At 46.5% G+C, this 27,379-nt stretch overlaps 1 protein-coding gene and 1 long non-coding RNA gene across 2 annotated transcripts in view; one reads left to right on the top strand and one right to left on the bottom strand.

Annotated features, from left to right (window-relative positions):
• Nucleotides 1-8,109: 8,109 nt before the first annotated feature.
• LOC108507728 lies at nucleotides 8,110-17,966 on the top strand. Its single transcript, XR_001878243.1, has 3 exons — nucleotides 8,110-9,545; nucleotides 11,079-11,179; nucleotides 17,554-17,966. It is a non-coding gene; the product is annotated as an uncharacterized LOC108507728 (long non-coding RNA).
• A 1,538-nt stretch (nucleotides 17,967-19,504) lies between these two features.
• The window catches only part of LOC108507715 (myosin-3-like), a 13,130-nt gene continuing 5,255 nt past the window's right edge, over nucleotides 19,505-27,379 (bottom strand). The window contains exons 10-21 of the mRNA XM_017835934.1: nucleotides 27,251-27,375; nucleotides 26,888-27,071; nucleotides 26,224-26,389; nucleotides 25,320-25,444; nucleotides 24,829-25,137; nucleotides 24,541-24,744; nucleotides 24,281-24,406; nucleotides 21,904-22,074; nucleotides 21,704-21,808; nucleotides 21,532-21,627; nucleotides 21,269-21,406; nucleotides 19,505-19,546 (exon numbers count right to left, since the gene is read on the bottom strand). Of these exons, the coding sequence (XP_017691423.1) occupies nucleotides 19,523-19,546; nucleotides 21,269-21,406; nucleotides 21,532-21,627; nucleotides 21,704-21,808; nucleotides 21,904-22,074; nucleotides 24,281-24,406; nucleotides 24,541-24,744; nucleotides 24,829-25,137; nucleotides 25,320-25,444; nucleotides 26,224-26,389; nucleotides 26,888-27,071; nucleotides 27,251-27,375 (1,773 nt within the window). The 3' untranslated portion in view covers nucleotides 19,505-19,522. The remainder of the gene's footprint in view (nucleotides 19,547-21,268; nucleotides 21,407-21,531; nucleotides 21,628-21,703; nucleotides 21,809-21,903; nucleotides 22,075-24,280; nucleotides 24,407-24,540; nucleotides 24,745-24,828; nucleotides 25,138-25,319; nucleotides 25,445-26,223; nucleotides 26,390-26,887; nucleotides 27,072-27,250; nucleotides 27,376-27,379) is intronic.

Genomic DNA, 27,379 nt, shown 5'->3' with positions numbered 1-27,379 from the left:
GCAAGCTTGGACAGTGGCAGTGAGGTCCCCAGGACGTAGGTTTGTTTAGAGTGACCTTCTCTTAGATGGATTGCCTTACAGGGCTGACGAGCTCCATCTGCCCGGGGGGCTGGGAATCGAACCCGGGTCGCAGCGGTGAGAGTCCTGCACCCTAACCACTAGACCACCAGAGGCCCCCATGTAGTCTAGGTCTTCAAACACTCATTAATGACCTTTTCAGAACTATGGGTTTGGTGCTTTAAGAATACTGTGCCTGTAAGACGAGTGAATTTGTTAAGGAAGTTTCACTAAGACATCGCTATTAGGCAAATTCATTAAAAGGATGAACAATGAAGTAAAACTACTGAAAAACTGTAGTGCAGGTGAACTACAATCTTGGAAAACATTGAATCTGTGGGACATTTACCTATTAAATGTAATGGTAGTGCAAAGGTAGTGGGAAATTAATGAATGTTGCTAATGAAGTTGTCAACTGAAAAAGAAAAGAAGGGCAAGCTTTGTGACCTTTTAATATTCTGCTACAATTTAATTTGCTGTACACATTGTTGTCATTCACTACAACACCTAAATAATTTCAGCCCCAAAATTCTGACTTAGGTGAAATAAAATTCAAGAACTGAAATTGGAATTGCCAAGGCTGTGTTAAGATCCCAGATAAATACCTACTGAAAAAAATCCAGGAACAGGTGAGTTCTCAAATGTAAAAAACAAAAAAGAGGGTATTTCTTCAGATGATGTATTAAACGTGTAGGTACCTAAATTTAGCCAATTGCATTTGAAAATTCTCTAGCTACATTAGTAAAATTTATACCATCTTTGTTCATTAGGTAATAAATATATTTTTTTTGTCTGGAGTAAGAAAATGGGTAAGAGAGTTCTGGCACTTTACAAAGGCGGTTAGAAGGTGTGTTTCCTCAGATGATTTATTAATTAATATATTCTTGGGTAGAATACAGGATTTTGCACTTTTTCCTACTGTGCTTATCTGGTCCCATTCTTCTGCTGCCATAGCAAAGCTGGGAAAGCAGCGCACCTTGATTTCTGTAAGGTCAAGTAAGCAGAAGTGAAGAACGTCCCCATGGGCATTTTCTGGTCTATCATCAGCGTTCAGAGGCTTCAAACATAGCCTTTGACACCCCCCCTTTCTACTGCAATCCCACCAGGTTTGCACATAGGGTGAACCAGTGAGCCTGCCAGAAACCCCATCCAAAGGGATCTGTCTCTGCCCTCTAAGAATCAGTAAATCAGGTTCTTACCTCCTGTGACACCAGATGGATGGCTTGCAGGCTGGCAGCTGATCAGTGCTGTAAAACAGAAATGGCAGTTCCCTCATTGCTGCTGCACAGAAATCCAGAGTGAAAACGTGCAGATGCCTTGAGAGCAGGTTTATAATGGAGTCTCCTCCTGGACACGAACACTGGAAGCAGCAGGAATGTTGTGGCACATAAGGGCACCATCCCTTCCTGCCAGCCTGCAGACCCCCCTCACCTACCTTGGAGCTTTCCCTGGAGCCAGGGCAGACGTGTCGCGGGGACGTTTTATACGATCTCCTCTGCAGATGCTACAGATGCCTCTTCTTTCTTCGGTCAAAACATTTTTGGCAAGCCTTCTTTGGTAAAGCATTGTCTGGCAAACTGAACTAAGGGCATAATTGTCATTTGACATGACTAGATATAATTAGAAAATTTTGATGTCTTACCAGCTATATGAATACAGCTCCTATAAACAATCTCACAAGGGTGTTAAGGAGGGAATCCGGACTAGTCAAAGCACTTAGAGAACTTGGATTCAGGACTTATGGATTCTATTGCTGGCTTTCCCAACGACTCACTGCACAATCCAAGATGGATTGCTTGGTATGTCTGTCCCAGTTATCCCAGCTGTACAATAGATAAAGCAGGATGTTAAAAGATAAATTAGCATTATTAAAAACTTTTGGCAGTTTTGTTGGTAAAATTCTGAAAGCAGAGGTGCAGATGTAGAAGAGCTGAGCAGGATAACAGGCACAGCAGGATGGTCAGCCAAACACTGCAGCAAGGAGAGGCTGGGTCCTACCTGGGCTTTTATGCTGATGCCTCTGACAGAGATGTGAGGTAGCTTTGGGGATATCAGGAAGAGTGCACACACACACACACGCATGTACATGCATGCCTCTTTGCAAATTGCAAATAAGTGGGAGATTCTCCAAGAAGTGTTATTGTGAACCTTGTGAGGGATTATACCTGCTGAGACTTCTGATCTGCAGGTTAATGCCAGTGAGCAAGAGATACTCCCTGCTTTTGCTGAAAACTTCTTAGTTTATCTAGATAGTCCCATGCCTGTAAACCTAGGAAGGGTAACTCTGATTTGGAATACCTTCCACAGGTTTTTTCCCTGCCTACAACTGATAGAAGAATCCTCTATTCACTCATGACTATACAAATAACTGGACATACGCACAAACACATCATCTCAGCGTGCAGTCCCAGATGCTCTCTACGCAATATATCCTCAGCCCAGCTCTTCCATTTCATCACAAATATCTTGCACACTTAGACATTTGAACATTCCAAAACACCACAGTGATATCTTTACCGGACCACTGGGGGTGGCAGACATGCCTGTACAATGCTGATGGGGGAGGGGAAGTGGATTTGCTGGTAGTGCTGGAGAGACACTGGTCTAGTTTCAGGAGTAGGGCACAGTCACATAAACTGTTTTAAATCCTGTCAGGTTTAGGCTGAGGAACTTAATGCCTTCTTTGCCTTAGTCATCAACAAGAAGAGCCATTTTCCTCTGGGCAACCAGCCCCCTAAGCTGTTAGACAGGGACGGGGAGCAGAATGGACTCCCTGTGACCCAGGAGCAATTAGTGACCTGCTGAGCCACTTAGACACTCACAAGTCCACAGAGCCAGATGAGATTCACCCGAGGGCACTGAGGGAGGTAGTAGAAGAGCTTGCCCAGCCACTCTCCATCATTTATCATCAGTCCTGGCTCACCAGAGAGGTCCCAGATGACTGGAGGTGCCAATGTGATGCCCATCCGCAAGAAGTGTTGGAAGGAGGATCTGGGGAACTCCAGGCCTCTCAGCCTGACCTCAGTGCTGGTAAAGGTTATGGAACAGATCATCTTGAGTGTTATCACACAGCAAGTACAGGATACATACACTATGGGGCCAGGCCCGGCCAGCACAGGTTTAGGAAAGGCAGATCCCGCCTGACCAATCTGATCTCCTTCTATGATGAAGTGACCTGCTGGGTGGGCGAGGGAAAGGCTGTGGATATGTTTACCTGGACTTCAGCAAAGCCTTTGACACGGTCTCCCCCAGCATTCACCTGGAGAAACTGAGAGCCATGGCTTGGACAGGGGCATTTTCCCTGGGTTGAAAACACACTGATGGCCAGGCCCAGAGAGTGGCAGGTGGAGTTGTATCCAGTGGGGTTCCCCAGGGCTTAGTATTTGGCCAGTCCTGTTTAGTATCTTTACCAATGATCTGAATAAGTGGATCGAGGGCACCCTCGGGAGTTTTCTGATGGACACCAAGCTGGGTGGGAGTGTTGATCTGCTGGAGGACAGGAAGACTCAGCAGAGGGGTCTGAACAGGCTGGATCAAAGAGTCAAGGTCAGCGATGTGAAATTCAATAAAGTCAAGTTCCAAGTCCTGCACTTTGGCCACAATAACCCCTCACAGCGCTCCAGGCTGGGGAAAGAAAGTCTGGAAAGCTGCTTAGCAGGAAAGGACCTGGGAGTGCTGGTCAACAGCCACTGAACATAAGCCAACGTGTGCCAGGTGGGCAAGAAGGCCAATGTCATCCTGCCTGTATCAAAAATACTGTGGCCAGCAGGAGCAGGGAAGTGACTGTGCTGGGCACTGGTGAGGCCACAGCTAGAGTGCTGCATCCAGTTCTGGGCCCCTCACTGCAAGAAAGACATTGAGGGGCTGGAGCATGTCCAGGGAAGGGAATGGAGCTGGGGAAGGATTTGGAGCACCAGGAGCAGCTGAGAGAGCTGAGGGGACTCAGCCTGGAGAAAAGGAGGCTTGGGAGGACCTTTTCACTCTCTGCAGCTCCCTTACAGGAGGATGGAGTCAGGTAGGGGTCAGGCTCTGCTCCCAGGGAACAAGGGACAAGACAAGAGGAAATAGCCTCAAGCTGTGCCATTTGGGTTTAGGGGAGGTTTAGGTTGGACCTCAGGAAGAATTTCTCCACTGATAGGGCTGTCAGGCATTGGAAGGGGCTGTCCAGGGAGGTGGTGGAGTCCCCATCCCTGGAGGTATCCAAGAAACACTGGATCTGGCACTCAGTGCTCTGGTCTAGTTGTCAAAATGGGGATTGGTCACAGGTTGGACTTGATGATCTTGTAGATCTTTTCCAACAAAAAAGATCCTATGACTCTGTTATTCTACATGGGCAGTCCAGCTGAGAGTGCTGGGCTAGATCACCTGACTTTGTGGACTGAAAAATCTTTGCCTTCCCAGTCGCCAATGACAAAGCCAGTGTACTCAGAGAGCTCTTCTGGGCTTTTGCTGTGGTGCTGTGCAGGATGTGGACACATCCTTGTCACAGGAGTGCAGCACGTGGTCAGGCAGCTCTGGGCAGGCTAAGAGAAGGTCTGATTTGAACAGGGAGCACTCAATGAGTTGAGATGTGTCTGGATCTTGACAATCACTCAGCAGTTCTTTGGAGATTGAATTTAGTGCCAGTAAGTCCCCATAAGCCAGTGCTAGAAACATAAAGTCTTTTTTTGAAACCAGTCCAAATCGCAGAAAAGGGTTGTGAAACAGGACATGGCAGTGAAGGAGATGCTTTAATCCAGATGGCTTTTGAATATCTCCAAAGATGGAGATTTCACAATAGCTCTGGGAAACCTGTGCCAGTGCTCAGTCACCCTCACAGGAAGACTGTTTCCCAATTTTCACAGGGAACCTCCTGTGTGTCAGATTGTGCCCATTGCTTCTTGTCTTGTCACTGGACACCACTGAAAAGAGCCTGATTTCATCCTCTGTGCACCTTCTCCTCAGGTATTTATATCCATGGATGAGATTCACCTGAGCCTTCTCCAGGCTGAATAGTCTCAGGTCTCTCAGCCTTTCCTTAGGAGAGAGATGCTCCAGTCACTCATTGATCTTACTGGCCCTTTGCTGGACCCTCTCCACTAGCTCTATATCTCTCTTATACTGGGAAGCCCAGCACTGGACCCAGCACTCCAGGTGTGCCCTCTGTGCTGATCAAGGGCAAGGATCACCTCCCTCTGTCTGCTGGCAACACTTCTGATGCAGCCAGGACACCGTTCACCTTCTTCACAGAAAGGACATGAACATGGCTCATGTTCAGCTTCGTGTCCCACAGGACCTCCAGGTCCTTTTACGTGAAGCTGCTTTCCGGGTGGTCAGCACCCATCATATACTGGTGCCTGGGGCTGTTCCTCTCCAGGTTCAGGGCTTCGCATTTGCTTTGCATTATTGGAGCCCAGATTGACCTCAGGTCTCACCAGTCCTCAGCTGCACACTATACTTAACAGAGAAAGCATTTAACGTTAAATGGATCTCAGCAACTGTAGAATCACAAAGACTCAAATCTTTATGGCTGTATTTACCTGTCTTGCTAACCGAGTTAACTAAATCATGTGTGGGTTTCCAGCTAAAGAATCTTTGTGACATTAAAGCAAAGCAACTCAAGTGCACAGATGCATCTATATTCCCCCAGTAACTCCACACTTTGCATACAAACAGGAAGAGGTGCCTGTACATTCAATAGAATATCCATGGAGACAAGAATATATATGTTGGTTTAGAGACCAAACCATTTGCCATTTACTTCAGAGACTTGGCCTTCACTGTCTCAAATACTGGACTATCCAGTTCATGAAACCAGTCTCTGTTTGATCCTTGGAGAAGAATCTGGATGTTAGGACTACAACCCAGCGGGACCCAGTTCTAACAGTGGTTCTGGCCCACTCTGACTGAAGCTGTTCTCAATATCGTGCCACAACAGCTATGTGGAAATAGGCAGCCTGAGGGCTGAGGGACAGGAGCTTGTGACCCTATTCAGTAGGAGAACTAGCACTGTTATCTCAAAGGTGTGAATCTGGCAGCTTTCCTGTCACCAGAAAGAATCAGCACATTCCTTGGCACAAAGAAATGGAAGCTGTAAACCTAGTCCACTGAAATAGAAAGGAACTGTCTCTGTCCCCAGAGTCAACAGGGAAGAAACTCTCTGCCAATCTGTTCTGCCTGATCTGAGACTGCAGCCCTTGAGCTCTGACAGCCCAGGCACGCTCTGGTTGCAGTCCCCTCCTCAGGAGGGAAGGCAGCCTTCTATTCAGAGGGATGCTACAGGATTCACACAGGAAAACTCAGGAAACTGAAGACAGTTGCATCCTACAAGGAAGATTTGGAATGCTGCCTGATTGCCCAGGGTATAGAGGGGCTGCAGGATATACTGTCCCACCTGACCCTGCATCAAATGTGGCAGGAGATCCTACTTTGGCCAAGGGTTTCTGTGAGCATATGCAAATCCACAGTGTGACTATATATGCTAGCTGAAATTCAGAGACTATTGTTACTGTGGATCCCTAATGGGAATTTCTGTGCTCATCACAGGTATTGACTTATGGCTACATTAGTATCTCTATATGAGTACCTCAGGACCAGTATAAATCCCAGCGTTAACGTAATGTGATTATGGATATGTTGGCTTTGCTTGGTGTCTTGGGGTGAAATCCCTGAAAGGTGTTTGGTATTAATCATTTGAGGATTGAAGGATTACTGAAATCTAGCAAAATCCTCCAGAATGGTGTGAAGAATAATTTGCATACCAAGTTCAGCTAAAATTACACACTTTACATTAAGTAGTACTGCCTCCCCCACCAGCAGCATTTCTAGATGACACTGAGTGTGTTACCCCCCTGTCTGTCAGTTGTACTTCAATGCAAAAACAATCTTGGTGCCACAGACCAGCTGGGGTGACGGGGCCTGATTGAATTCAGTGTTAAATAGTCCAGTGCCATTCAAATTGAATAGCAAGGCTATTCTAGCAACTGCTCTGGAAGGAACAGCATTAGGCAAGCTCTTTCAGACAGTCATAAAAAGAAGATAAAATGTTAAAACATCAACTGCTTTCACTCGAAAGCTCTAAATTCAGATCCATTTCCTTTTTTCCTCATTTGCATTAACTAAATAAAACACAGAAAACAAGAATTTCTCCTTCGATGTTTTCAGCTGATGTTTTAAAATATCTGTTTGAAGGAAATTAGAAAGCAATGGCAGATGTAAGAGCATGTGTTGTGAACACATAGTACATGAACGCTCAGTGAATATTTAGACAAGAAAGACACAGGAATAAGTTTGTGGAGGCTGGAAGAGGAGGCAGGAGAAAGTGCAAAAAAGGTTGGGCAAATGACCCAGCATTCAGCGTTGTAGTGTAGGACATAAAGTAGGACATAAAGCTCACTAAAAGAAATGTGAAGTGTTTGGTCAGCTGTCATGAGCAACTCTGGAGGGCAGTCTAAGCTACTGAGCATCTGCTTTGAATTTGGTTTAATTTACACAGCTCCTCTCTCTCAGGTATCATTTATATGACACTGGTATAGTGGTTTTTTACAAAGAGAGAGTCTCTAATCTGAAACGGATGATCCAGATTTCACTGTAGTTTAACTCTGTAGATCCCAAAAAGTTACATCAGGGAAAACTTTGCCATGTTTCTTATGCCCAGGCACAGCAAGGAGAAATCTGTCCAGGAAGGAATCTGTTGAAAGAAGTGCAAGTGCTTCAATGCAAAAAAACATGCAATGTTTCCTGGGGGCCATTAACTTTCTGTCAATCCTATTTCCATCTCTGCAGGCCTTGACTTCACTGGGACCAGAAGCAAATCACAGCACAGATAAAAGGGAAGTGGCAGGCTGAGAGCCATCTCTGGATACAGACTGTCCTGCACAGCAATGTGGTGTCGGCAAGGCACACATTCCCCTGGAGGAGAAAGGGTTCAGTCATGCTGAAAATAGATCCTTCTTGAGACAATTATCAGGCAGCTGCTCCCTTTCTGCCAGCCTTGGAGATGTGTATTTCCTTCTCCCCATCCCAGTGGTTGGCTGAGAGACAGGGGCAGTGAGAAGGCACTTTTAGGTAGGCAGCAGCCAGGCCAGAGAGGGGAAGGGGAAGTGCCTGCAGATGCTGCGTGTCGGCTGGTGGGAACCTCCATCTCCTGCCTGTTCAGAGTCATCAAGATCATGAACTGGAAAAACAAGAATGTGCCTGTATGGCAGGAGGTTTTGCAGTAGGAAAAGGAATCTTTTCTTGTGGTCTGGTGATCCAAAATCTTTAACCACGGGAGCTACTCTCAAGCTCTCTGTTTTGTGCTCCCCTAACTAGGACAGAGGGCCCTCCAAGAGGAAGGATGTTGGTGGATATGAATATGAGTGCTCTCACTGCAAAGAGTCACAGAATCACAGAATATTCTGAGTGGGAAGGGACCTACAAGAATCATTGAATCCAACTCTTAAGTGAATAGCCCATACAGGGATCAAACATGACCTTGGTATTATTAGTACCATGTTCTAACCAAAACCAGGGAGAATCGAGTACTGTGTGGTGCTAGAAGTGGGGCCAGTGGATTGTAGAAAGCTGTTGTCCCTTCTGCTTGACTCTACTGAGTCCTCATCTGAAATGATTTGTCCAGTTTTAGGTTCCCCATTTCCAAAGGGAGGAGAACTAAAAGGCGAGAGTCCAGCAGGTGGCTGGCAAGATGAGCAAGGGACTGGAAGACTTGTGCTATGAAGAGAGGTTGAGGGTATGGTTAGTTTGAGGGGAAAAAGGCTAATGTACATTAGGGGCAGCTACAAAGACAATGTGCCAAGCTTTTTTCATGAGCAGCAGACAATGTAACAAGGGGCAATAACCACAAATTGTTGCTTGAAAATCTCCACTTAGACACTAGGAAAATTCTCAGACATTAGGAAAATTCTCACTTAGATATTAGGAAAACTCTTGACTTTTGAGTAATGAAGAAATGGCACAGGTTACCTATAGAGCTTCTGGAGTCTCTGTCTGAAAAGCTTGGCTCACCAAAGCCATGGCTAATTGGACCAACACCAGCAATAGATGTGCTTGAAGTGGGAGACTGAACTAAAGAGCTCCAGATGGTCTGTCACAACAGCAGCTCTGAGGCTTTAGTGTAGAGGTTTCCTCGTCCATCCAAAGCAGACAATTGCTCAAAGCTAATCAGCAAAGTCATCTGCATCTTCACTTCTTGTGCTAAGAAAACAAAATTTCCCTGGGGTCCTGAAAAACAGTATTTCTCAAGTGGACAACTGGGCATGAGTCTTTGATTCCACTGCTTTGTTGGAGACAGTTAATTTCATGCAACTTGCCAAAGCAAATCCCTCCAGAACACCAATTCCATAATATTGCTTCTTAAGTACATCATCTGAAAATGTCCTCAGCAGCAGGAGGCTTTGGTTGCTTTCAGTCCTTGAAGAGCAGCATGACATGCAGACAGAGTCAGAGAGCTGTGGAGCTCACCGGGGCAGCAAAATGCATCCCATCACATCAGCAAGGAGTTCCACCAGGTGAGGAGTGGCAGGGCAGGCAGAGTATAGGAGTGTCCTCTTGCTACCACAGGCTGGATACATTCACAGTGGTAAGCATTTCCTCAGCACACCACAGACAGGGCTTTAGGGATCTGGTACAAACATTTTTTCATTCTGAGACACCAAGTACCATTTGTCAGAAAATAGGGGTATGATACAGTGAGCAGCAGCTAACATACCATCTGTGGGGTATTTCTGATCATAACATAACATTGAAGAACGTAAGATTACATGATGTCCCTGCCCATGTCAGGGGGATTGGACTAGATGGACTTTATAGGTCCCTTCGACCCAAACCCTTCTGTGATCTGTGTGATCCTGTGAATGGCAGACTCTCACACCCAAGACATTTGTCATCATCCCAATCTCCTCAGACACCCACCCTCTGCATGATGCTCCACCCAGGTGATGAAGCCTTCTAGAGCACAAACCATCTCAAGCTGGTGAAAAATGTCACGTCACTGAAACAAAATCCAAATAATTTACACACAGGAAACTGTACTGAAAAGAATGTATTCTCTGTGCCCCTTGTCCAGAAGAACAAGGACATTCCTATTATCTCTATATGAAGCCTAAGCCTTTGGCCTTCTCAGGTCTCAGTCACCTACTTATCCCCCCTACATGGAGCCTGTAATGCTCATGGGATACAGCAGACATCCCCTTCAACAGGGATCCCCTTGCACACCCTGCTAGTGAGCCCTGGGATGCTGGAGAGAGCTCAGAGCTGCTCAGTTCTGCTCCAGCAGGAAACCTCCTGCTGTGGGTCGATGTTCTGGAGAGCAGGCTCAGGTGCCTACACAGATTGCAGCGTCTCCTGTGCCTGGGGCCACTTCAGCTCCTCCTCAGGTGATTGGGGTCCCTGATGGCCTGACCAGGAACTGAGAGGCACTCAGGGCCATGGGAGGCATCAGGAATGTCTGCATGGATGTGCTGCTCCTCTGAGCACACATTACAGCTCAGGTGAAAGGAAGTCAGCCCTGCATGTGGTAGGTCCCTACTGGTGAATACTCTGTCCTACTTCAGCTCAATCAGCTTGCCCGGTGACTGGTCTTCAGACCCTCATAAACCACAGTAGATATTCCATAACATAGAACTTATATACATCTATTCATTGTTTACAGACACATCAATGTTTGATGTGTTATCAACTGCCTCTTAATGCTGTCACACAGGAGACAGGCTTGGTGACAGCAGCTGTGCTTGGACATGTTTCTGAGGGTGGGTTCCTCTCATTTAGAGTGACCGTGTATGACCTAATGTTGAGAAACTCAAAGATTTTTGTTCATTTGCTGCACCTGTTATTTTCAGAGGAATTAGCATATATTCCCTCAAAATCTCCAGAGGAAGAACGTTCTGCCTCATCACTAGTACAAAAGAAATGGTTTGTACAGCAAACCACAAACACCAGTTTTGCTTTTTTTGCCAAAACACAGATGGGCATTATAGCACTAGGATGCTTCCTAATTAACGACTCTGATGCTGCTTCTCCCTTGCATTGCTCTCTGTTATCAGAAATGGCATGTGAGGAAAGGGGTTTTTCAGCCATTTTGATCCAAGCATTGGGACCAGCCTGTTCGCAGAGAGAGAGCCGGAAAGTGGCTGAGCTTAAACAGGTAAGTGTAGGAAGATCACTGACTTTCCAGGCTTGCAGCTGATGGGATAGATGGGGAAAAGCTGTGGCTGTGGTTTCTGGGAGTAGCTATTTAGCACTGCCCACTGCTTGGATGCCTTCCCACAGTGGGGATCCTGCCTTGCAGAACTCTGGCATAGGCAAAGCCATTTTGCTGTGGCCATTATGTGATTATCATCTCCTGTTCACTGGATGCTTGGTGAAAATCCAATTTCACTTTGCCTGTACTATTTATAATATTATGTAAGAATGCCGTCTCCCCACCTGGTTGTTCTTTTCCCAGCTTGACAACCCAGTAGTCCCATCAATTTTGTCCTCGCTCTCTGTACCCTTCCTAACTGCACAGGCCAAATCTGCAGACAGCAGGTGGTCTATGGGCCTGGTACAATGTTTTCTTGTTTGTTCTCAGTTGATCCTGACAATTCCTGATACTTTTTTTGCCTTTTGTGGTCACCAGTGAGCACTGACCTGACATTTGGAGTCAACTATTCACTATTCTGGTAGCCTTCCTATCTCCTAATCCCGGTCCTCCTTTCAGAGACTATGGACAGAGAAGTTGAAGTTCTGTTTCATGTGCAAAAAGGGTTTTTCTGACTGATAATTATACAGTCTGCCTCATAAGGACAACATCTTTCTCAGTGGCTTTCACCAGAATGACAGTGAATGAGACTCTAGAGTAGCACAGCCCAAGTAACGGAGCAGTGGAGAGACGTAAAGCAGCAAACTTTTATTTGGGGTGAGAACACTTCAATGAGTGTCAGAGTTGTGCTGTTCCTCAGACTTTCTCATGTTCCCCGTAAACACCAGCAGAAGAGCTGGCCAAGGAGGTGACATTCAGGATGCCCTTTCTGTCACCCACCAAAGCAGCTGAGGAGCTCCTGTTACAGAGCAGGGGAGTGGGGTGGGCAGGCTAAGACACCTCTGGGTAAGATAAAGAAAAAAGAGAGCAAGTGGCAAAAGGGGGAGGGAAGGAAAATCAGGATTAAGTGCATAATATTAGCACTAGCAGCAACTGTATCCTAAAAAAGATAGCAATGAGGTGATATCTTCCTCGGCTGGCACTCATTTGTGACAGATGCACAAATCCCACTTCTGGGAAAAATTCAGTGCTGTAAATTGAAATAAATTGGTATGGAATTCCTATAAATCTGCTAACTTTAAAAATTAGACTTTTCAAGGTTAAGACAGCCCAGTGGTTTACCAGAGAATTTTCTGAGTGATGGAGTCACTGTAGCGGTTTCCAACAGGATACATAGCAAAATCTTCTATGTTGCAGAAAAGTTCCTTTTGCATCCTTAGGAAATTTATCAACAGTCTCATTATTTTATGTTGGCAAACAGATTCCCTTGGGGGTCAGGCTAAACATTTTCTTAATTGCTGTCTGCAGCCATCTGAGATGCCAAGGAAAGGATGCTGCTCCCTGAAGGGCAAATCAGTTGTGCAAAGCAGAACAGCCCCAGCAGAAGACAATGATGACTATGTGACACCAGACAGCCCAAAACTGGTGTGTTTGACATCTCAGTCAGGACTGTGGCCTGAGAAAATACATGTTAAATCTTCCACAGCTCAAGATGTTCTGCCAACTTCAGCACTGCTTTGCTGAGAAACACAGGTGTGTATTATCTTGCAAATCAGTCCCTCAGGTCCCCCAAGTGCCTGCTGCTCCCTGACAAATGTATTCAGGTGAACAGTACTTGTCATGGTGCCTCAAAGGGTCTTGCTGCAGATTCATGACATGACTCCCTGCTGCTGTTTCCCTCTCACATTGGCTAAGTTTGGGCATTCTCTGCCTGGGCTCTGATCCCAAAGTCTTCATATGTGCTGGACTCTGTTTCCCCAGCAGTCCTGTGTTGGCATCAGGGCTGTGGTGCTGGCACTAGGCGGGAGGAGGATGGGGTTGCAGCGCCTGTAAGACCACAGCTGTGACTTCCTAACAGCAGGGATCACATGGTCATAGTACAAGGGGGAATGGCTTCAAGCTGAAAGAGGTTAAATTTAGATTAGATCTTGCAAAGAAACTCTTCTCTGTGAGGCCCTGGAACAGGTTGCCCAGAGAAGCTGTGGCTGCCCCATCCCTGGAAGTGTTCAAGGCCGGGTTGGATGGAGCTTGGAGCAACCAGGGACAGTGGAAGGTGTCTCTGCCCATGGCAGGGGGTGGAACTGAATGACCTTTAAGGGCCCTTTAAAATCAAACCACTGTGGAATTCTATGATTTCTCCTCTCCTGGGGCTCCTGACAGGAGTTTACAACGTGAACTGATCAATTTTCCTTTGCCAACAAAGAGTTTCTGAAGAGGAATATTTTCAACCATTTTCTCTACTACTACTGGAATGCTGCATTTAAGCTCTCTGGCTGTCCACATGGAGCTATATGAGCCCATCAGCTGCATCTATTTAAAACATTTTTTCAGAGATGATCATTTATAGCCACTCTTTTCTCAGGACCTTTGCACAAGCCCTTATCAGGTGACAGGCAGCCTCGCTCTACAGAGTGTCAATGCAAAATGATCCCCATTCCCCATAAAGCAGTGAGGAATTCATCTTCCTTAAATCAGTGTCCTTCTTTGATCCTCATAATCCATCAGACTTCATAGCAGTTGCTGTCAGAGGTGATTTTGTTCCCAGCCTCTGCTCCTCCTGCATGCATCCTCCCCCAGCTGGGAACAGCTCATTCGTTCCTTTCCTCACTACGTATCTTCCCCATCTTCCCAGGATGGGCAGGAGCAGCTCTCACTACTGAGAGACACTTGGCTTCTGCTCCCAGCTCCTCCTCCACTTCAAGGTCGTTTGGGTTTTCTTTCTTGGATGATTCTTCATAAAACATGTGCCTAGGTGGTGGCCCCTGGCTGGGCTGACACAGAGTGACAACCCAGGTCCCTGTGGGGTGGGCCACAGCAGCAGCTCAAAACTCAGGCCGCTCTGCACCCCCCCATCCACTTACCCTCTGTCAGTGAGAACAGCTGCTGGACCCCAACTCAGGCTGCCTGGGGAGCAGGCTGGGGCAGCTGAGGTCTGGCCATGTTTTGGGGCTTCCAGACTCCATCCAAGGACTCTCAGTAGTCCCTGAATTCTTCACCCTCTAGGAAGATCTGTATTTTCACTCCCTCATCCCAGTACAACTTGTGTTCCTGGGTTGGGAAAATGCTGCCTGGGGATGAGCTCTGCTCCGCTCAGCCCCATGTGCCACCTCAGCAGTAAGGAAACAACAGACTGCTTCCCTTTGCAGAATAAATACAGTAAATTATTTCTTCAAAATTAAAACTAAGCTTTATAAAGCACTTAAGAAATGGGATACGAGTTAGTCTTTTGCAGATTATCATTGTAGGGTTTACCAGAAGTTTTCCCTCAGATTTCTCCTGACCTTTCTTCCCCAAACCTGATGCTGAGTTGTCATTTCTTCCACCCCCACATCATCTACCATCGTACACCTATTTCTTTTCCTCACACACATCTGTCTTGCTTTCCTCCTCCTAGACACTCTCTGCACTCACCAGCATGGTTTCAACCCCCCCTCAGCACTGTGGTTACTCTTCCACACTCTCTCACTTAGCAGCTCACCACTTTTTTTTTCTGCAACAAGAGTCACAAAACATCAAGTTCAGCTGCCCACACATAATGCACTGGGGCCCAGGTCTATTGATCTCAATGTGTTCAACAGGCTGCTGCTCCTCCTCCACTTTGCTGAGAGAGGGGACAAGACTTTCTGCGATGTTGCTGTTCCTGGAGCAAGCTTGGAGCAAGCCCTGCCTCTGCCTTCCTCACCAGGGAAGGGATTCCCTTGATCAGCAAGCTGGGGCCTCTTGCTGATCAGCAGAGCAAAAGATGGGCTTTCAGGAACTTTTGTGTTAATTTGTTAGTTTACAAGAGAGTGGATGCCCCCATGCACCACAACTGAGCCCAGCTGACTGCTGGAAGTACCTGGGCAGCTGCTGTGTTCCCTGTGGGACAGCATGTCCCAGGAGATAGGGGAGAGCACCCAGGTACTGGGTTGGCAGGGCTCCAAAGGGGCCACTCTGGATTCAGACTCTGAGCAGGGAGAGCACGCTCGGGCCGCAGTCTAACGTTTAACCTTTCAGCTGGGAATGGAGCTGTGCTGGAGCAAGTCTCCCTGGGGTAAGAATAGCATCTGCTGTCTTGGGACACAGCACAGTTGTCCAGCTCCTCCACGGCAGCACATGGCACTGAGACACAGAAGGCAGCCTACCCTCCCAGGAATGTCTCAGGCACTATTAGTGGAAGTGAATCATGCCCACAGACAGGCACGACCCTGAACAGGAGTCTTAGGAGAGCAGGGCTATTTTGGGCCTTTGACATTGAGGATGAAAGGAGACACATGATGGGCTGATCCTCCTGGCATGGGCAACCTCCAAAGCCCTCTGCAGCCTTGTCTCCTCCACTAGGAATGTCTCTTTTGAAGGATGAGGGGTGATTTGGTGGGACCTGGGAGCCCGGGAGGTGGGTGTGGAGGGAGCTGTGAGTTTGAAGGGCCTGCAGGGCCACCTGTGCCCAGCCCTCAGTGCCACCAGCACATCGTGCTTACGGCAGGCCCTGTCGGAGGGTGTGCACCTGCCCCTGAGCTTAGGGCACACAGCTGCCTGCTTTATTTTCATCCACATCCACGAGAGTTAGAGAGATACCAGAGAGGAAACACAAATCTTTTGCAGCCAGGAGGATATTTAATTAGTTCCACCTGAAGCTCTCCATCTCTGCGTGGTTCTTCAGCATCAGGAATGTTTGAGAGACCCCTTTTCCTCTTCCCAGCCATCACAAATTCCCTCCTCAACTTATTTCCATCCTTTTAACATCCTCTTTCTTTTTCTAGTATGAATTTCTTTCATTCCACTTTTTTATGTCTCATTTATTTGTTTCATTTTCATTGTTTTGTGAGAAGTTGCACATTAAGCTATTTGGGGAATAATCCCCATTCTCCCTGAAGAGTTTTCCATCTGGATCAACAAGCCAAATCAGTCTCCATTTTGCCCCACATTCAGCTGGAGACACAGCAGCAGTGTTAGCAGGCAGGAAAAAGTGGTCAGGGGATTGACTGTGTGTTGGGCAGCTTATAAAGTTCTGCCACTAAATGCAATCCCACAGCCCTGGGGATTGATTTTATGGTAGCTCCTGGAAAAAGGATACTTGGTATGGTCCCAGCCTTCTAAGCCATTTCCAAGCACATCCAGCACTCCTGCACATGAAGACTCCATTGGTTCAGTTGGCAGACAAGAGACACAATTCCTTATCCATGGGCAAGTTATTTTTTCCAGCAGCCTAAAAAGTTAAACTGCCTCCTGCTACAAACCCCCCAGTCTGGCTTTGCCAGCACCTCTGTGCTCACTGGGCACCCCCTGTGTCTCTCAGAACACAGTACAACACAGGCTGTGGGCGCTGTGCACAGTCCCCCCTTGGCTGCTCACTGAAAGGTCAGGCTGGTTATAAAGGCTTCCCCTCACCCCATTTGGTGCCATGTGATGTGGTTCAGGTTCCTGCAGAGCACCTTGCCAGGTGGAGACTCAGCCAGGGCCTTAGCACCTGGTCTCTGCTGTGGCAGGCTCTGGGATGGGTTGTGTGCTTCTCTGAGAGTCTCCAGCAGTGGAATGTTCACACTTGTGCTGCTCTGAACCATCAGCACTGGCTAAACTCCCTCACAGTAACTCGAGCTGTGAAGGTTTGTGCCCGTGGCCAGGCATTTCTTCCAATTTTCTTATCACGCACCATCGGTACAGTTCAAAGCGCACCACAGGCTTCCCACAGAGCTGCACTGCTGCCAGCAGGCCCTGAGCCCAGATCTGCAGTCCTGCTCTCAGGATCCTCAACTCCAAACCAGCCAGACCCGCACACATGGCATGTTATGCCAACGCAGGCACCATGGTCTCTGTTTATAGTCAGCCTGGGGGCTCAAGGTGCAGGTGGGAGAGCCAGGCTCTGACACTGCCATCCAGCCAACCCCAACATGACCCAGAGCCCACACTTTAACCCCTTTATGAAATGGGGGAGAGCTGCACTGCCAGCAGAAAGGAGCTGGTGTAGTGAGGGTAGGAATTCTCCTGCTAAAGTCACATCCCTGCAGAGCCTTGCAGGGATTGCTGAGGCTGCTGTGCTCTGCCCACTCTGCTTGAGCAGGTGTGGGAGGTCTCAGAGGACCAGGGATGGTATAGCTGGGGCAAGAGCAAAACAGCAAACTTAGTACCAAAAGCAGGAAAGAGGGTTGGGATTACATGATAATGCCATGCTGATGCCTGGACACTCTGAAATGAGTAATGCCAGTCTCATTAGGGTTGCTAGACTTACCTAGCAGTTAGTAATTTCCCATTGGTTTTGCATGGCTGCTCCTAAGCAAATTACAACTCTTTTTCTACAGGTTTATGAAGTAGATTATTGCACTGGGTAACCAGGCATTTGACGTGGTGGAGTAGGATCAGTGACATGGCCTAAGAGCAAAGCAGGACTTGGGATTCCATCTTGAAGCACAGCACTGTGCCACGAGCTGCTGAGAACAAGGTGCAGGAATTCCCCTGGGAAAGAGCTGCTTCCAGGCAACAGGAACTGAAACAAAAGTCATCCCACAGGAAAGAAAAAGAGCAACACACCTAGATATATCCCAATGGGTGTGAAAACTAACATTCAATTCTGATTTCCCAAAATCACAAGCCCATAACAGTGGATGGAGGCCTGTCTTGAAAGGATCATGGTGTGGGGACAGTTTTTGGGGAAACTATGGCTAGACTGACTGATGAGGTTTATTAAAGTTCCAGATTTCTCAGACAAACCGAAGATCTTGCATCTTATCAATTCAGTATTTCATTAGGTTATTTTCTGGAAAGTAATAGGAAAAGTTGGGCCATTGCATAATAATCATTATCAAATGCTCTCAAGGAAATGTAAAAAAATCAATTGTAACTAGGGCATCAGTTCACAGATCTCTGGAGAACAAGGTAAGAGGGGAAATCAGTAACCCCAAATGCTGCTCAGCCTGACAATAGGGCCATCCTGGCTCTTTGCCAATGAGCATGAGTGCACTGGGTGAAGAGGAATGAAAAAAAATGTGTCTGACAGGGAGCCATGGTGAAGCCTTCAAAGGTGTCATGGGAGGGACAGGTGTCTGCTGATTTTATTAACCTTTATTAACCTTTTTGTAGTTGAAAACTGAGAAAGATGTGACATCCATCACTCTTTTTCAGACAGGAGTGACAGAACATCTTGGGTTTCTCCTCTCCCATCCTTGTTACTTGTCAGCAGAAGCAGGCCAGACTCCTTCCTGAGCACTGCCTGGCTGTGTCCTCGAGATAGGTAAGGAGACCCATTTTGATATACCTTTCCTAGGCACACAGATGTGAAGCACTCACCTAGAACTTCCCAACAGTGTCAGCATCGTATTTGACACAGTGCCTGGTGCTATGCACAAATTAATTCAACTTCTCAGAGCACTGGAATGTCTGCCCAAAGGTATCCCGTTCACTCTCCAGCCCTTCCAGGGATGTCTTCTCAGCAGTCTGCTGGGTTTTCTCCCTACCTGAAATCCTGCAGTTTCAACTATACCATACATTCACCACAAAGTAGCTGAATGCATCTTTGTCCTTGGGAAACACCAAGCAGAATTATGGTGCCCAGTGCCACTGGGGAGATGAGCTTCAGGCAGCTACTCAGACTTTGCTGCTGGTACTGCAGAGCATTTGATAACCATTTCCATGGGAACAAGCACATAAGACACCTAAGTTCAAGTCCTGCTCTGCTTGGAGCTGCAACACTTGGTAGGTATTGGGCCAACTTTCTGACAGGTGGTTTGACTATACGGAGATTCTAAGCACTCAGTTTGCAATGCACACAGATGGCTGTGGGCTCACAGGCTGCACCAGTCTCGTTCTCCCATGCAGAAGTACAGCAGTGTAACTAAGCACAAGCACTGTAATTTTGTTCACATTGCATGTTTGATATACCACATCTGTTTGTACAGTACTTTATTTTCAGCTTCATTTAACAAGGTCAGGATACTTGCTTCCAAACAGAAGGTGAGGAGGAAACCTGTCAAACATCTAGGTTTTAAATTCAGGATAAAATTGGTCAAACTGATCATGGCAGCAGTAAGACTTGAACACACAGTTTTGACTATGCTAAGCTTAGCAACAAAATGACTCTCATTTGAACATCCTCATTTGGAGCATCTGAAGTTGCAGGTATCTATTTTATTGACACTGGTACAGCAGCAGTGGCAGAAAATGTTTGTGTTCACAAACAAATAGAAGATTACTTCCTACGAGTGTAGCTCTAGCTACTGCAAATCCACAGCTGGAAAGATACTTTGTGGAAGTTCTGGTTATCCCAGAGGAAGCTCATTTTTCAGTTCCTAACACCACCTGGAAAGGAGAGGCTTTGTTCAGTCTACACGTATCCAGAGTCTTTTGATCCCTGAAATCATCCATCCCAATGCACCATCCAGGTAGGATGTGCAAGTGGAAACCAGACCAAGGCAGTGGTATCTGTAACACATCACCACACGTCATGCTATTGGACTGATGGGTTCAAATGCACAAACACATCTGTTGGCTTTCCTGAAGCGCTACTTTCATGCTGCATTGCTTAAACAACCCCCACCCTCTGGGATAAGGAGTACACTGGCATTTCCAAAAGTGAGTCTATAGCATGGAAGGGCTTACAAGATTTAGGCATCACAATGATTAATTTTTAGGCCTACCAGAACTTGTGCCACGAACTTATGCTCAGTATATACTGCACAGTATCAGGTAACTCAAAGGAGGATCTAAACCTGTAGCACATTGCAGAGAGTGGCCCATAGTCAGTCTGCTCAATCTGTCTTTACCTAAGCATATCCAATAGGAGATACCTGAAATCTTGCCACTGTCTAGGCTTCCAATTCAATTAGAGATTGAACATTCCCTTTATAAAGTAGTCTCATGTCTAGAGACACCTGGAAGAACCTAGACTGAACCTTCCTAGTGTGTCCCCTGCTTCTTGGCAAGATATCCTGGCAAGCACTGAGGAGTCAAAGCCTTCTCCTACTGCAGAGCATTAGGTGACAGTGAAAGCTGGCAGAACCAAAAGTGTCTGTTGAGTCCCAGGCCAGATCCTTCAGGAGAAAACATCTCTTCCAGAGTGAAAATGCTGCAGAAAGCAGTCTGGAGCTGAGGTTCTCCATTTCCTGGATATGTGCTCCAGGCCCTAGTAGTTTTTCCAAGACATGCACTGGGGTTTTTTACCTCCAGCCACAAACTATGCTAAACTAGTGCAGTCAAAAGATCACACTAGGAAAGGTAGCTCCAGATCTTGTGCCAGTCTTGGGTTAGAGACAGACAACTGCCTGGGAAGTTCAGCTAAAGACACAGAGCTGCTGCTCTTTTCTCAGTCAGAATGCTAATTCTGCCTAAGGCTCACAGAAGGGATGCTTTAGGAACGTTCAGAGTTAGGTTGACTGACATTATTTTCACTTAATGAAGCAGCTCCTTAAATCTGAAACTAATCTGATGAAATCAGCCACAAAGCAATGCTCAGCACCAGAGCCTGAAATGCCAGAGGCAGAGAATCATAGTTCACAGAATGTTGTGAGCTGGAAGGCACCTTCAAAGATCATCTGATCCAAAACTCCTGACATGGCCAGGAACATCTTTCCAGTGAAAGACCAGGTTGCTCAGAGCACCATCCAACCTGAGCCTGAACATTTCCAGTGATGGGGATCCACAACATCTCTGGGTAACCTGTGCCAGGGTCTCACCACTCTCATGATGAAATATTTCTTCCTTATGTTCAATTTATTTAATTAAACATACCCTATTTCAGTTTAAAACCATCATCCCATGCCCTACCACTAAAAGCTCTCCTTTTCACTGTCTTTCTTATAAGTCCCTTTTATATACTGAAAGGCCAGAATAAGGTCTCCTCAGAGCTGTGTCTTCTCCAGGCGGAACAACCCCAACCCTCTCAGCTTTTCTTCAAAAGTCCCTCCCTTCCAGAGCTGTCCTTTTGAACGATGGCTGTACCCACTGGCAAGGCACAAACCTGCTGCTCAACTTGCTTGAGCAAACAGCACAACTATACACCTGTCTCCTGCTGTGAAGTCTTACCTTTGTAGCAGGGCCTTCTCGGGCTTTGGCTCTGAGCTTGTTTACTTGGCTCTCAGCAATAGCTACCCTTTCCTCAGCCTCATCTATCTTATGTTGTGCTTTTCTCAGTTTGGAGAGATTAATATTGGCCTGTTCATCCTGAAATTGCAAAACAAAAAAGAAATTAAAAACCATCTGGCAACATGCTGAGGCACAGAGCCAGCTTTTAAACTGACGGTACTATGAACTGGTAAATAAGTATTTGCTTCAGTTTAGTGACTCACAGCTTCCTCAGCTTGTCTTTTGTAGGATTTGATTTTCATCTGCAATTTATCTACCAGATCTTGTAACATCATCATGTTCTTCCTGTGTTCTTCATTCTGAGTAAAGAGAATATGCAATTACATGTCCTTGGGAGATAAGACATCAGGAGAATTGCTTTCTATTTTTACCCACCTGGAGAGTGAGCTCTTTGACATGCCGCTCATATTTGCAGATGTTTTTCGTAGCCTCTGCAGATTGTTTATGTTCTTCTTCCAGCTCAGCTTCTAATTCTTGGATCTGGTGAATTAATCAACAATTACCTTAAGCAAGACTCACATAGGACTTGGAGAAGAAAGGTGTCTCTGACTCCCATGTTCAGCTGTGGTACTCACCCTGGCCTCCAGCTTCTGGATTTGCTTCTTGCCTCCCTTCAGGGCCAACTGCTCGGCCTCATCCACACGGTGCTGCAGGTCCTTCACCGTCTGGTCCAGGTTCCTCTTCATCCTCTCCAGGTGGGCACTGGTGTCCTGCTCCTTCTTCAGCTTTTCTGCCATCACGGCCACCTTGGGAGGAAGATGACACAAGAAACCAGAGGAATGGGAAGGAACAGTGCATGCTGTGTATCAGTGGAGCATTTACTCCTGTTTCCTGATGACCATTCCTGCCACTCCATTTCCTGCTTCATTTTTTTTGCATGACATGATAGTGGCAGAAACATGACAGGAAATAGTAGGAAAAAGGATGGGACAAGACTGTCTTGCTGCACACGCAGAGCTGGAATGACAGAAAGGGTAAATGCTCTGTCCCACCGTATGGTCACACTGTGACCTCCACTGCCAGCAAGGTGCCACAGAATCATAGAATCACAGAATATTCCAAATTGGAAGGGATGCACAAGGATCATCCAGTCCAACTGCTGGCCCTCCAGATACCCCAGCAATCCCACCACGTCCCTGAGAGAGCTGTCCAAACACTCCTTGAGCTCTGGCAGCCTTGGGGCTGTCCCCACTGCCCTGGGGAGCCTGGTCAGTGTCCAACCACCCTCTGGAGGAAGAACCTTTTCCTGAGATTCAACCTAGCCCTCCTCTGACTCAGCTTCATGGATTGGGAAGAACAGGAACCAGAGGACCTGAGGGGTGGCTTTTTCCATTTTGAGGTTCAATTACTTTGGAGGAAGCAACCAATTCTCTTCACCTTAGCAGGAGAATACCGGGTTCTTTAATTCTGAAGACAAAAGAGGCTACAAGTGAATCCTCCTGAAAGCAAGAAACAGCACTGGGAGTTAGGAATTCCTGTCCAGATGTCCGTAGGGAAGGTCAAGGAAAGCCCTTTGCCACCAAGCCAGGAGGCATCTCCTGACACAGCAGTTTGGGATTTCCCAAGTGCACAGAAAAGAGGTCCACAGGGCAGGGACTCACTGATATCTCAGATGGGATTAGCAGAGCAAACCTGGAGTCATTTAAGCAAAATATTCCTCTAAATGCCAACAGAAATGAGGAAAGTGTCTGATTCCTTCTCCTGCACACAGGGCACAGCCAGAGCCACAGCAGAGCCTGGGAACAGGCTCCTGTGCTCAACACCTGGAGTGTGGTGGGTGCTGTGCTGTAGTGAGTGCCCTGCTATTTGCAACAACAGCCTGAAGGGCTACTGCCACAAGGCATAAAGTAGTTTAAAAGAATCTATGCTATTTAAGACATTAGTTTGCTCTCAAACATTGGACTCCTACACAATAAAACGAAGATTTCGGTGAAATATTGAGTGACGTCACTTACAAAAAATGTAAAATTCAAGAAGTTGCTTTGGCAGCAAAATATCTGAAAAGTGCATATTGAAAAATGTGAGAATAAAATAATGGCACTAGATATTTTATATATATGTGTGTATGTGTGTGTGTATAATTTATTGTAATGTTCTATTTCTCTTTTATTCAAACAGAATAGAAGTTATTTTAAAATAAGAAGTTCCACATCAAAATGAGGAAGAACTTCTTTCCATGAAGGATGGAGAGCACTGGAACAGCTGCCCAGGGAAGGTATGGAGTCTCCCTCTCTGGAGATATTCCAAACCCACATGGATGCATTCCTGTGTCACCTGCTCCAGGCGACCCTGCCTGGGCATGGGAGTCGGACTGGATGATCTCCAGAGATCCTTTCCAAGCCTAATGATTCTGTGATTTTATTTAGTTTTTTTTTTTTTCATTTTCATGAGCAACTGGAAAAGTTTTCTTTCTATTTTAACTCCAAATAATGTATTTAAGTGTTAAGACTTTGGTTTGCTCCTCTGCATCAAAAATGATTAACAGGTTGAGTTCCATGACATACCAGCCCTATGGCCTGGCTGAGCTTCACAGGCCTTGTATGGGAGGATTTAGCACCAATTTTGAATGGACATTTACAATTCTGATTTAAAAAGTTGTTAAATAGGATTTTGCAAAGACAACTATTCAAATACATTAGCCACTGTAGTGGTTTCAATACTGCAGGATTTCTTTGTGGATTAAATTTTCTTGCAGCACTGAAGAAAGTTATTTGTTTACGACCAACCAAATGTGGGTTTAGTCCATAAATGAAGGCAACAGCCCCAATAACTCATCTCTCAGCAGGACATGGTTCCTGTTGTTCTAATCCTCTTCTGACAGGTAGCCTTTTCAACCATGCCCACAGACTGGTTCTTGTACAACACGTGACAGGAGTATTTACATTAACCCCTAGCAGCAATGCTTCTGGAAACCCTGAAAATTCAAAGGGAAAAACACAGTAACATCCTCACATCTGTCATTGCCTTCTTTGCTCTTTCTTCAGCACTTTTTGATTCATTAGTAACATCCTCTATCTCTCTTTGGATTTGTGCCATATCAGTTTCAAGCTTCTTCTTTGTATTAGAAAGGCTGGTGTTCTACAAAGAAGAAAGAGAGAGGCTTTGAGTGTCTGTTTTTGGTCTCTTACACACACAGACCACGAATTACTATTCATTCTTACTCCATGAACCTCTGGACCCCAAAATATGTCAGTCTTAGCAAAGGAAACTACCTGGGTATGGAGGAGCTGCACATGTTCACTTGCATCCAGGAGCTCCTGCTCAGCCACTTTCCTCGACCGCTCCGTCTGCTCCAGGGCTGCCCGTAGCTCCTCAACTTCAGCCTGCAGCAGGTTTGCTCTGCGCTCCACCATGGCCACCTGCTCCTTCAGGTCATCCTGGGTCCTGAGAGCGTCGTCCAAATGGATCTGGGTGTCCTAAATTTGAAGAGTCAGTTTTGTCCTAACGAACTTCTCGAATACTGTGCTTAAAAATAAATCAATCACAAGGTAAACAAAGACCTTGAGAGCTCCCTGGATGCTGTGCAGGTGTTTCTGTGCCTCTGCAGCCTGGCGGTTGGCATGGCTGAGCTGGATCTCCATTTCATTCAGGTCTCCCTCCATCTTCTTCCTCAGCCTTAAAGATTCACTTCTGCTCCTAATCTCAGCATCCAGAACACCCTGCATTGTCTCCACAGTCCTTTCATGGTTCTTTTTTAACTGGTTGATCTCCTCATCCTTGTCAGCAATCTTTCTGTTGATCTCTGTCTTAATCTGAGTCAGTTCTTGGTTGACAGCAAGGATTTTGACCTCTTCATGCTCAAGAGCTGCCTTTAAAAGAAAAAGGATAAAAACAAAGATGAAGGTAACATTTCAGAGAACATGATCAGTGACTTCACAGAAAATCCAAAAGTTTGTGGCAATCAATATTGCACACAGGCGGTGCCAGGAAAGGAACAAAAAGCTGCTTAGCATGCTCTATACTTTTTCCAGTAATATTTAAACTAACTCACCTCTGCCTCCTCCAGAGCTAATCGCAGCCCATTTTTTTCTACTTCAACTTGCTTTTTTGCTTTCTCAAGGTCTCTGATCATTTTGCCATTTGCAGTAATTTGCTCTGTCAGATCAGCTACTTCCTCTGTGAGAGAATGACATCAACCAGAGGAGCTGAACTCTATGCTCTGTGGCAGCGTTCAGCACCTCTTTTGCATGTATAAATATTTATACACATACATACATGTGTACACAGTCGTATATGTGTCTGCAAATATGTACAGATAAAAACAGACACAGCCAAGTCATGCAGGACAAGTGGGGCATTAGTGTGGTTTCACAGCCCTCTTTATAGGGAGCCTGGAAGAGCCCTGCATGTGTTATGTCTCTAGATAGGCCATCAGTGTCCTACAGGTCCTGTCATTGCGTTCAGTACATCTGTAAATCTCAGTTTCACAAGCTGTTACAGCCTCCTGAGGTCATCACCTTCACCTGGGAATGGCACCTTGATGTCTCTGCAGCAGATACTACAGAGCCAGGACATTTGCTTTATTAGCTTTTTCACTTTACAAACCTGCTTGACAACTTTTGGTGAGACATTGACACTCTCCATTAAGATGGAGAGCACAGTAATGACAGAGTCCTGTCACTCAGTGCACGTCCTGCAGACATGAGTGTCTGCCTTGTTGTGGTAAGATTGTGAGCAGCTAATCACAGAATCACAGAATGTGCTGAGTTGGAAGGGACCCCCAAGGATCATTGAGTCCAACCCTTAGCCTTGCACAGGCCCATCCCCAAGAGTCACCCCCTGTGCCCCAGAGGATCAGCCAAACCCTCCTTGAGCTCTGGCAGCCTTGGTGCTGTGCCCACTGCCCTGGGGAGCCTGTTCCAGCAGCAAAAGGGAAACCAGAGCCAAACACATACGCTTGAGAGTGTGGTTCTCCCGTTTGATTGTTTCAAGCTGATCTAAGTTTTCCTTGTAGGCATTTTTCACTTTGAAAAGCTCCGTGTCCAGCGAGCACGATTCTTTAGAGAGAGCTTCCCGCTCCAGCTGGCTTTCCTCATACTTCCCCTTCCATTCTGCCATGACCTGAAAGACATCATAGGATCGCAGAATGGCTTGGGTTGGAAGAGACCTCAAAGATATCTAGTTCCAACTCCCCTGCCATGGGCAGGGACACCTTCCCCTAGACCAGGTTGCTCAGAGCTTCATCCAAGCTGGCCTTCAACACTTCCAGGGATGGAGCAGCCACAACTTCTCTGGGAAACCTGTATCAGTGCCCTCATAGGGAAGAATTTTTTTCCCAGTTAGCCACCTAACCCTCCCCTCTGTCAGTTTGAAGCCATTGCCCCTTGTCCTGTCACTCCGGGCCGTTGTAAATAGTCTCTCTCCATCTTTCCTGTCAGCTCCCTTCAGGTACTGGAAGGCTCCAGTTAGGTCACCCTGAAGCCTTCTCTTCCAGGGTGAACAATCCCAATTCTCTCAGCCTTTCCTAATAGGAGAGGCTATTATGTTTTTTTCCTGCTAGTACTGAAAATATTGTTTTATCTGGGGCTACACTTAAAAGATACTGTGCTCACTTATCACCTTATCAAAGTTCTGCTGTTTCCTGTCCAGGGCAGCTGCTGATGTGTTTGCTCTCTCTACGTCCAGCGTCAGATCCTCCACCTCCCCTTGCAACTTCAAATTCATCTTCTCCAAGGAGGCACACTTGGAATTCACAGTCCCTGCCTGTTCTCCTGCTTTCTGGAGACGCTGAGCAAGTTTTTTCCTTAAGGAATATAAATAAAACATGCATATGACTGAAAGAAATCATTGCAGTATGTATGTCATTTTAACTAAGAGTATTGCAAATCCCACTAAAATAATTCAGGTTGGGCTACTAAAAGTAGATCTATGTCCTGCACAAGATATGTAACATCCGGACAGCTCATCCCACTCCCCACGTACTTGGCCTCCTCGAGCTCCTCCGTGCGCTGAATCGCGTCCGTCTCGTATTTGGTTCTCCACTGGGCCACTTCGCTGTTGGCCTTGGACAGGGCGCGCTGCAGCTCCCCCTTGGCTTCCTGCTCCTCCTCA

This window comes from Lepidothrix coronata, unplaced genomic scaffold (genome assembly GCF_001604755.1).
Source record: "Lepidothrix coronata isolate B3197 unplaced genomic scaffold, Lepidothrix_coronata-1.0 Scaffold267, whole genome shotgun sequence".
Classification (NCBI taxonomy): domain Eukaryota; kingdom Metazoa; phylum Chordata; class Aves; order Passeriformes; family Pipridae; genus Lepidothrix; species Lepidothrix coronata.
Note: the sequence above shows the minus strand (reverse complement) of the source record. Positions and strands in the feature narration are given on the sequence as shown.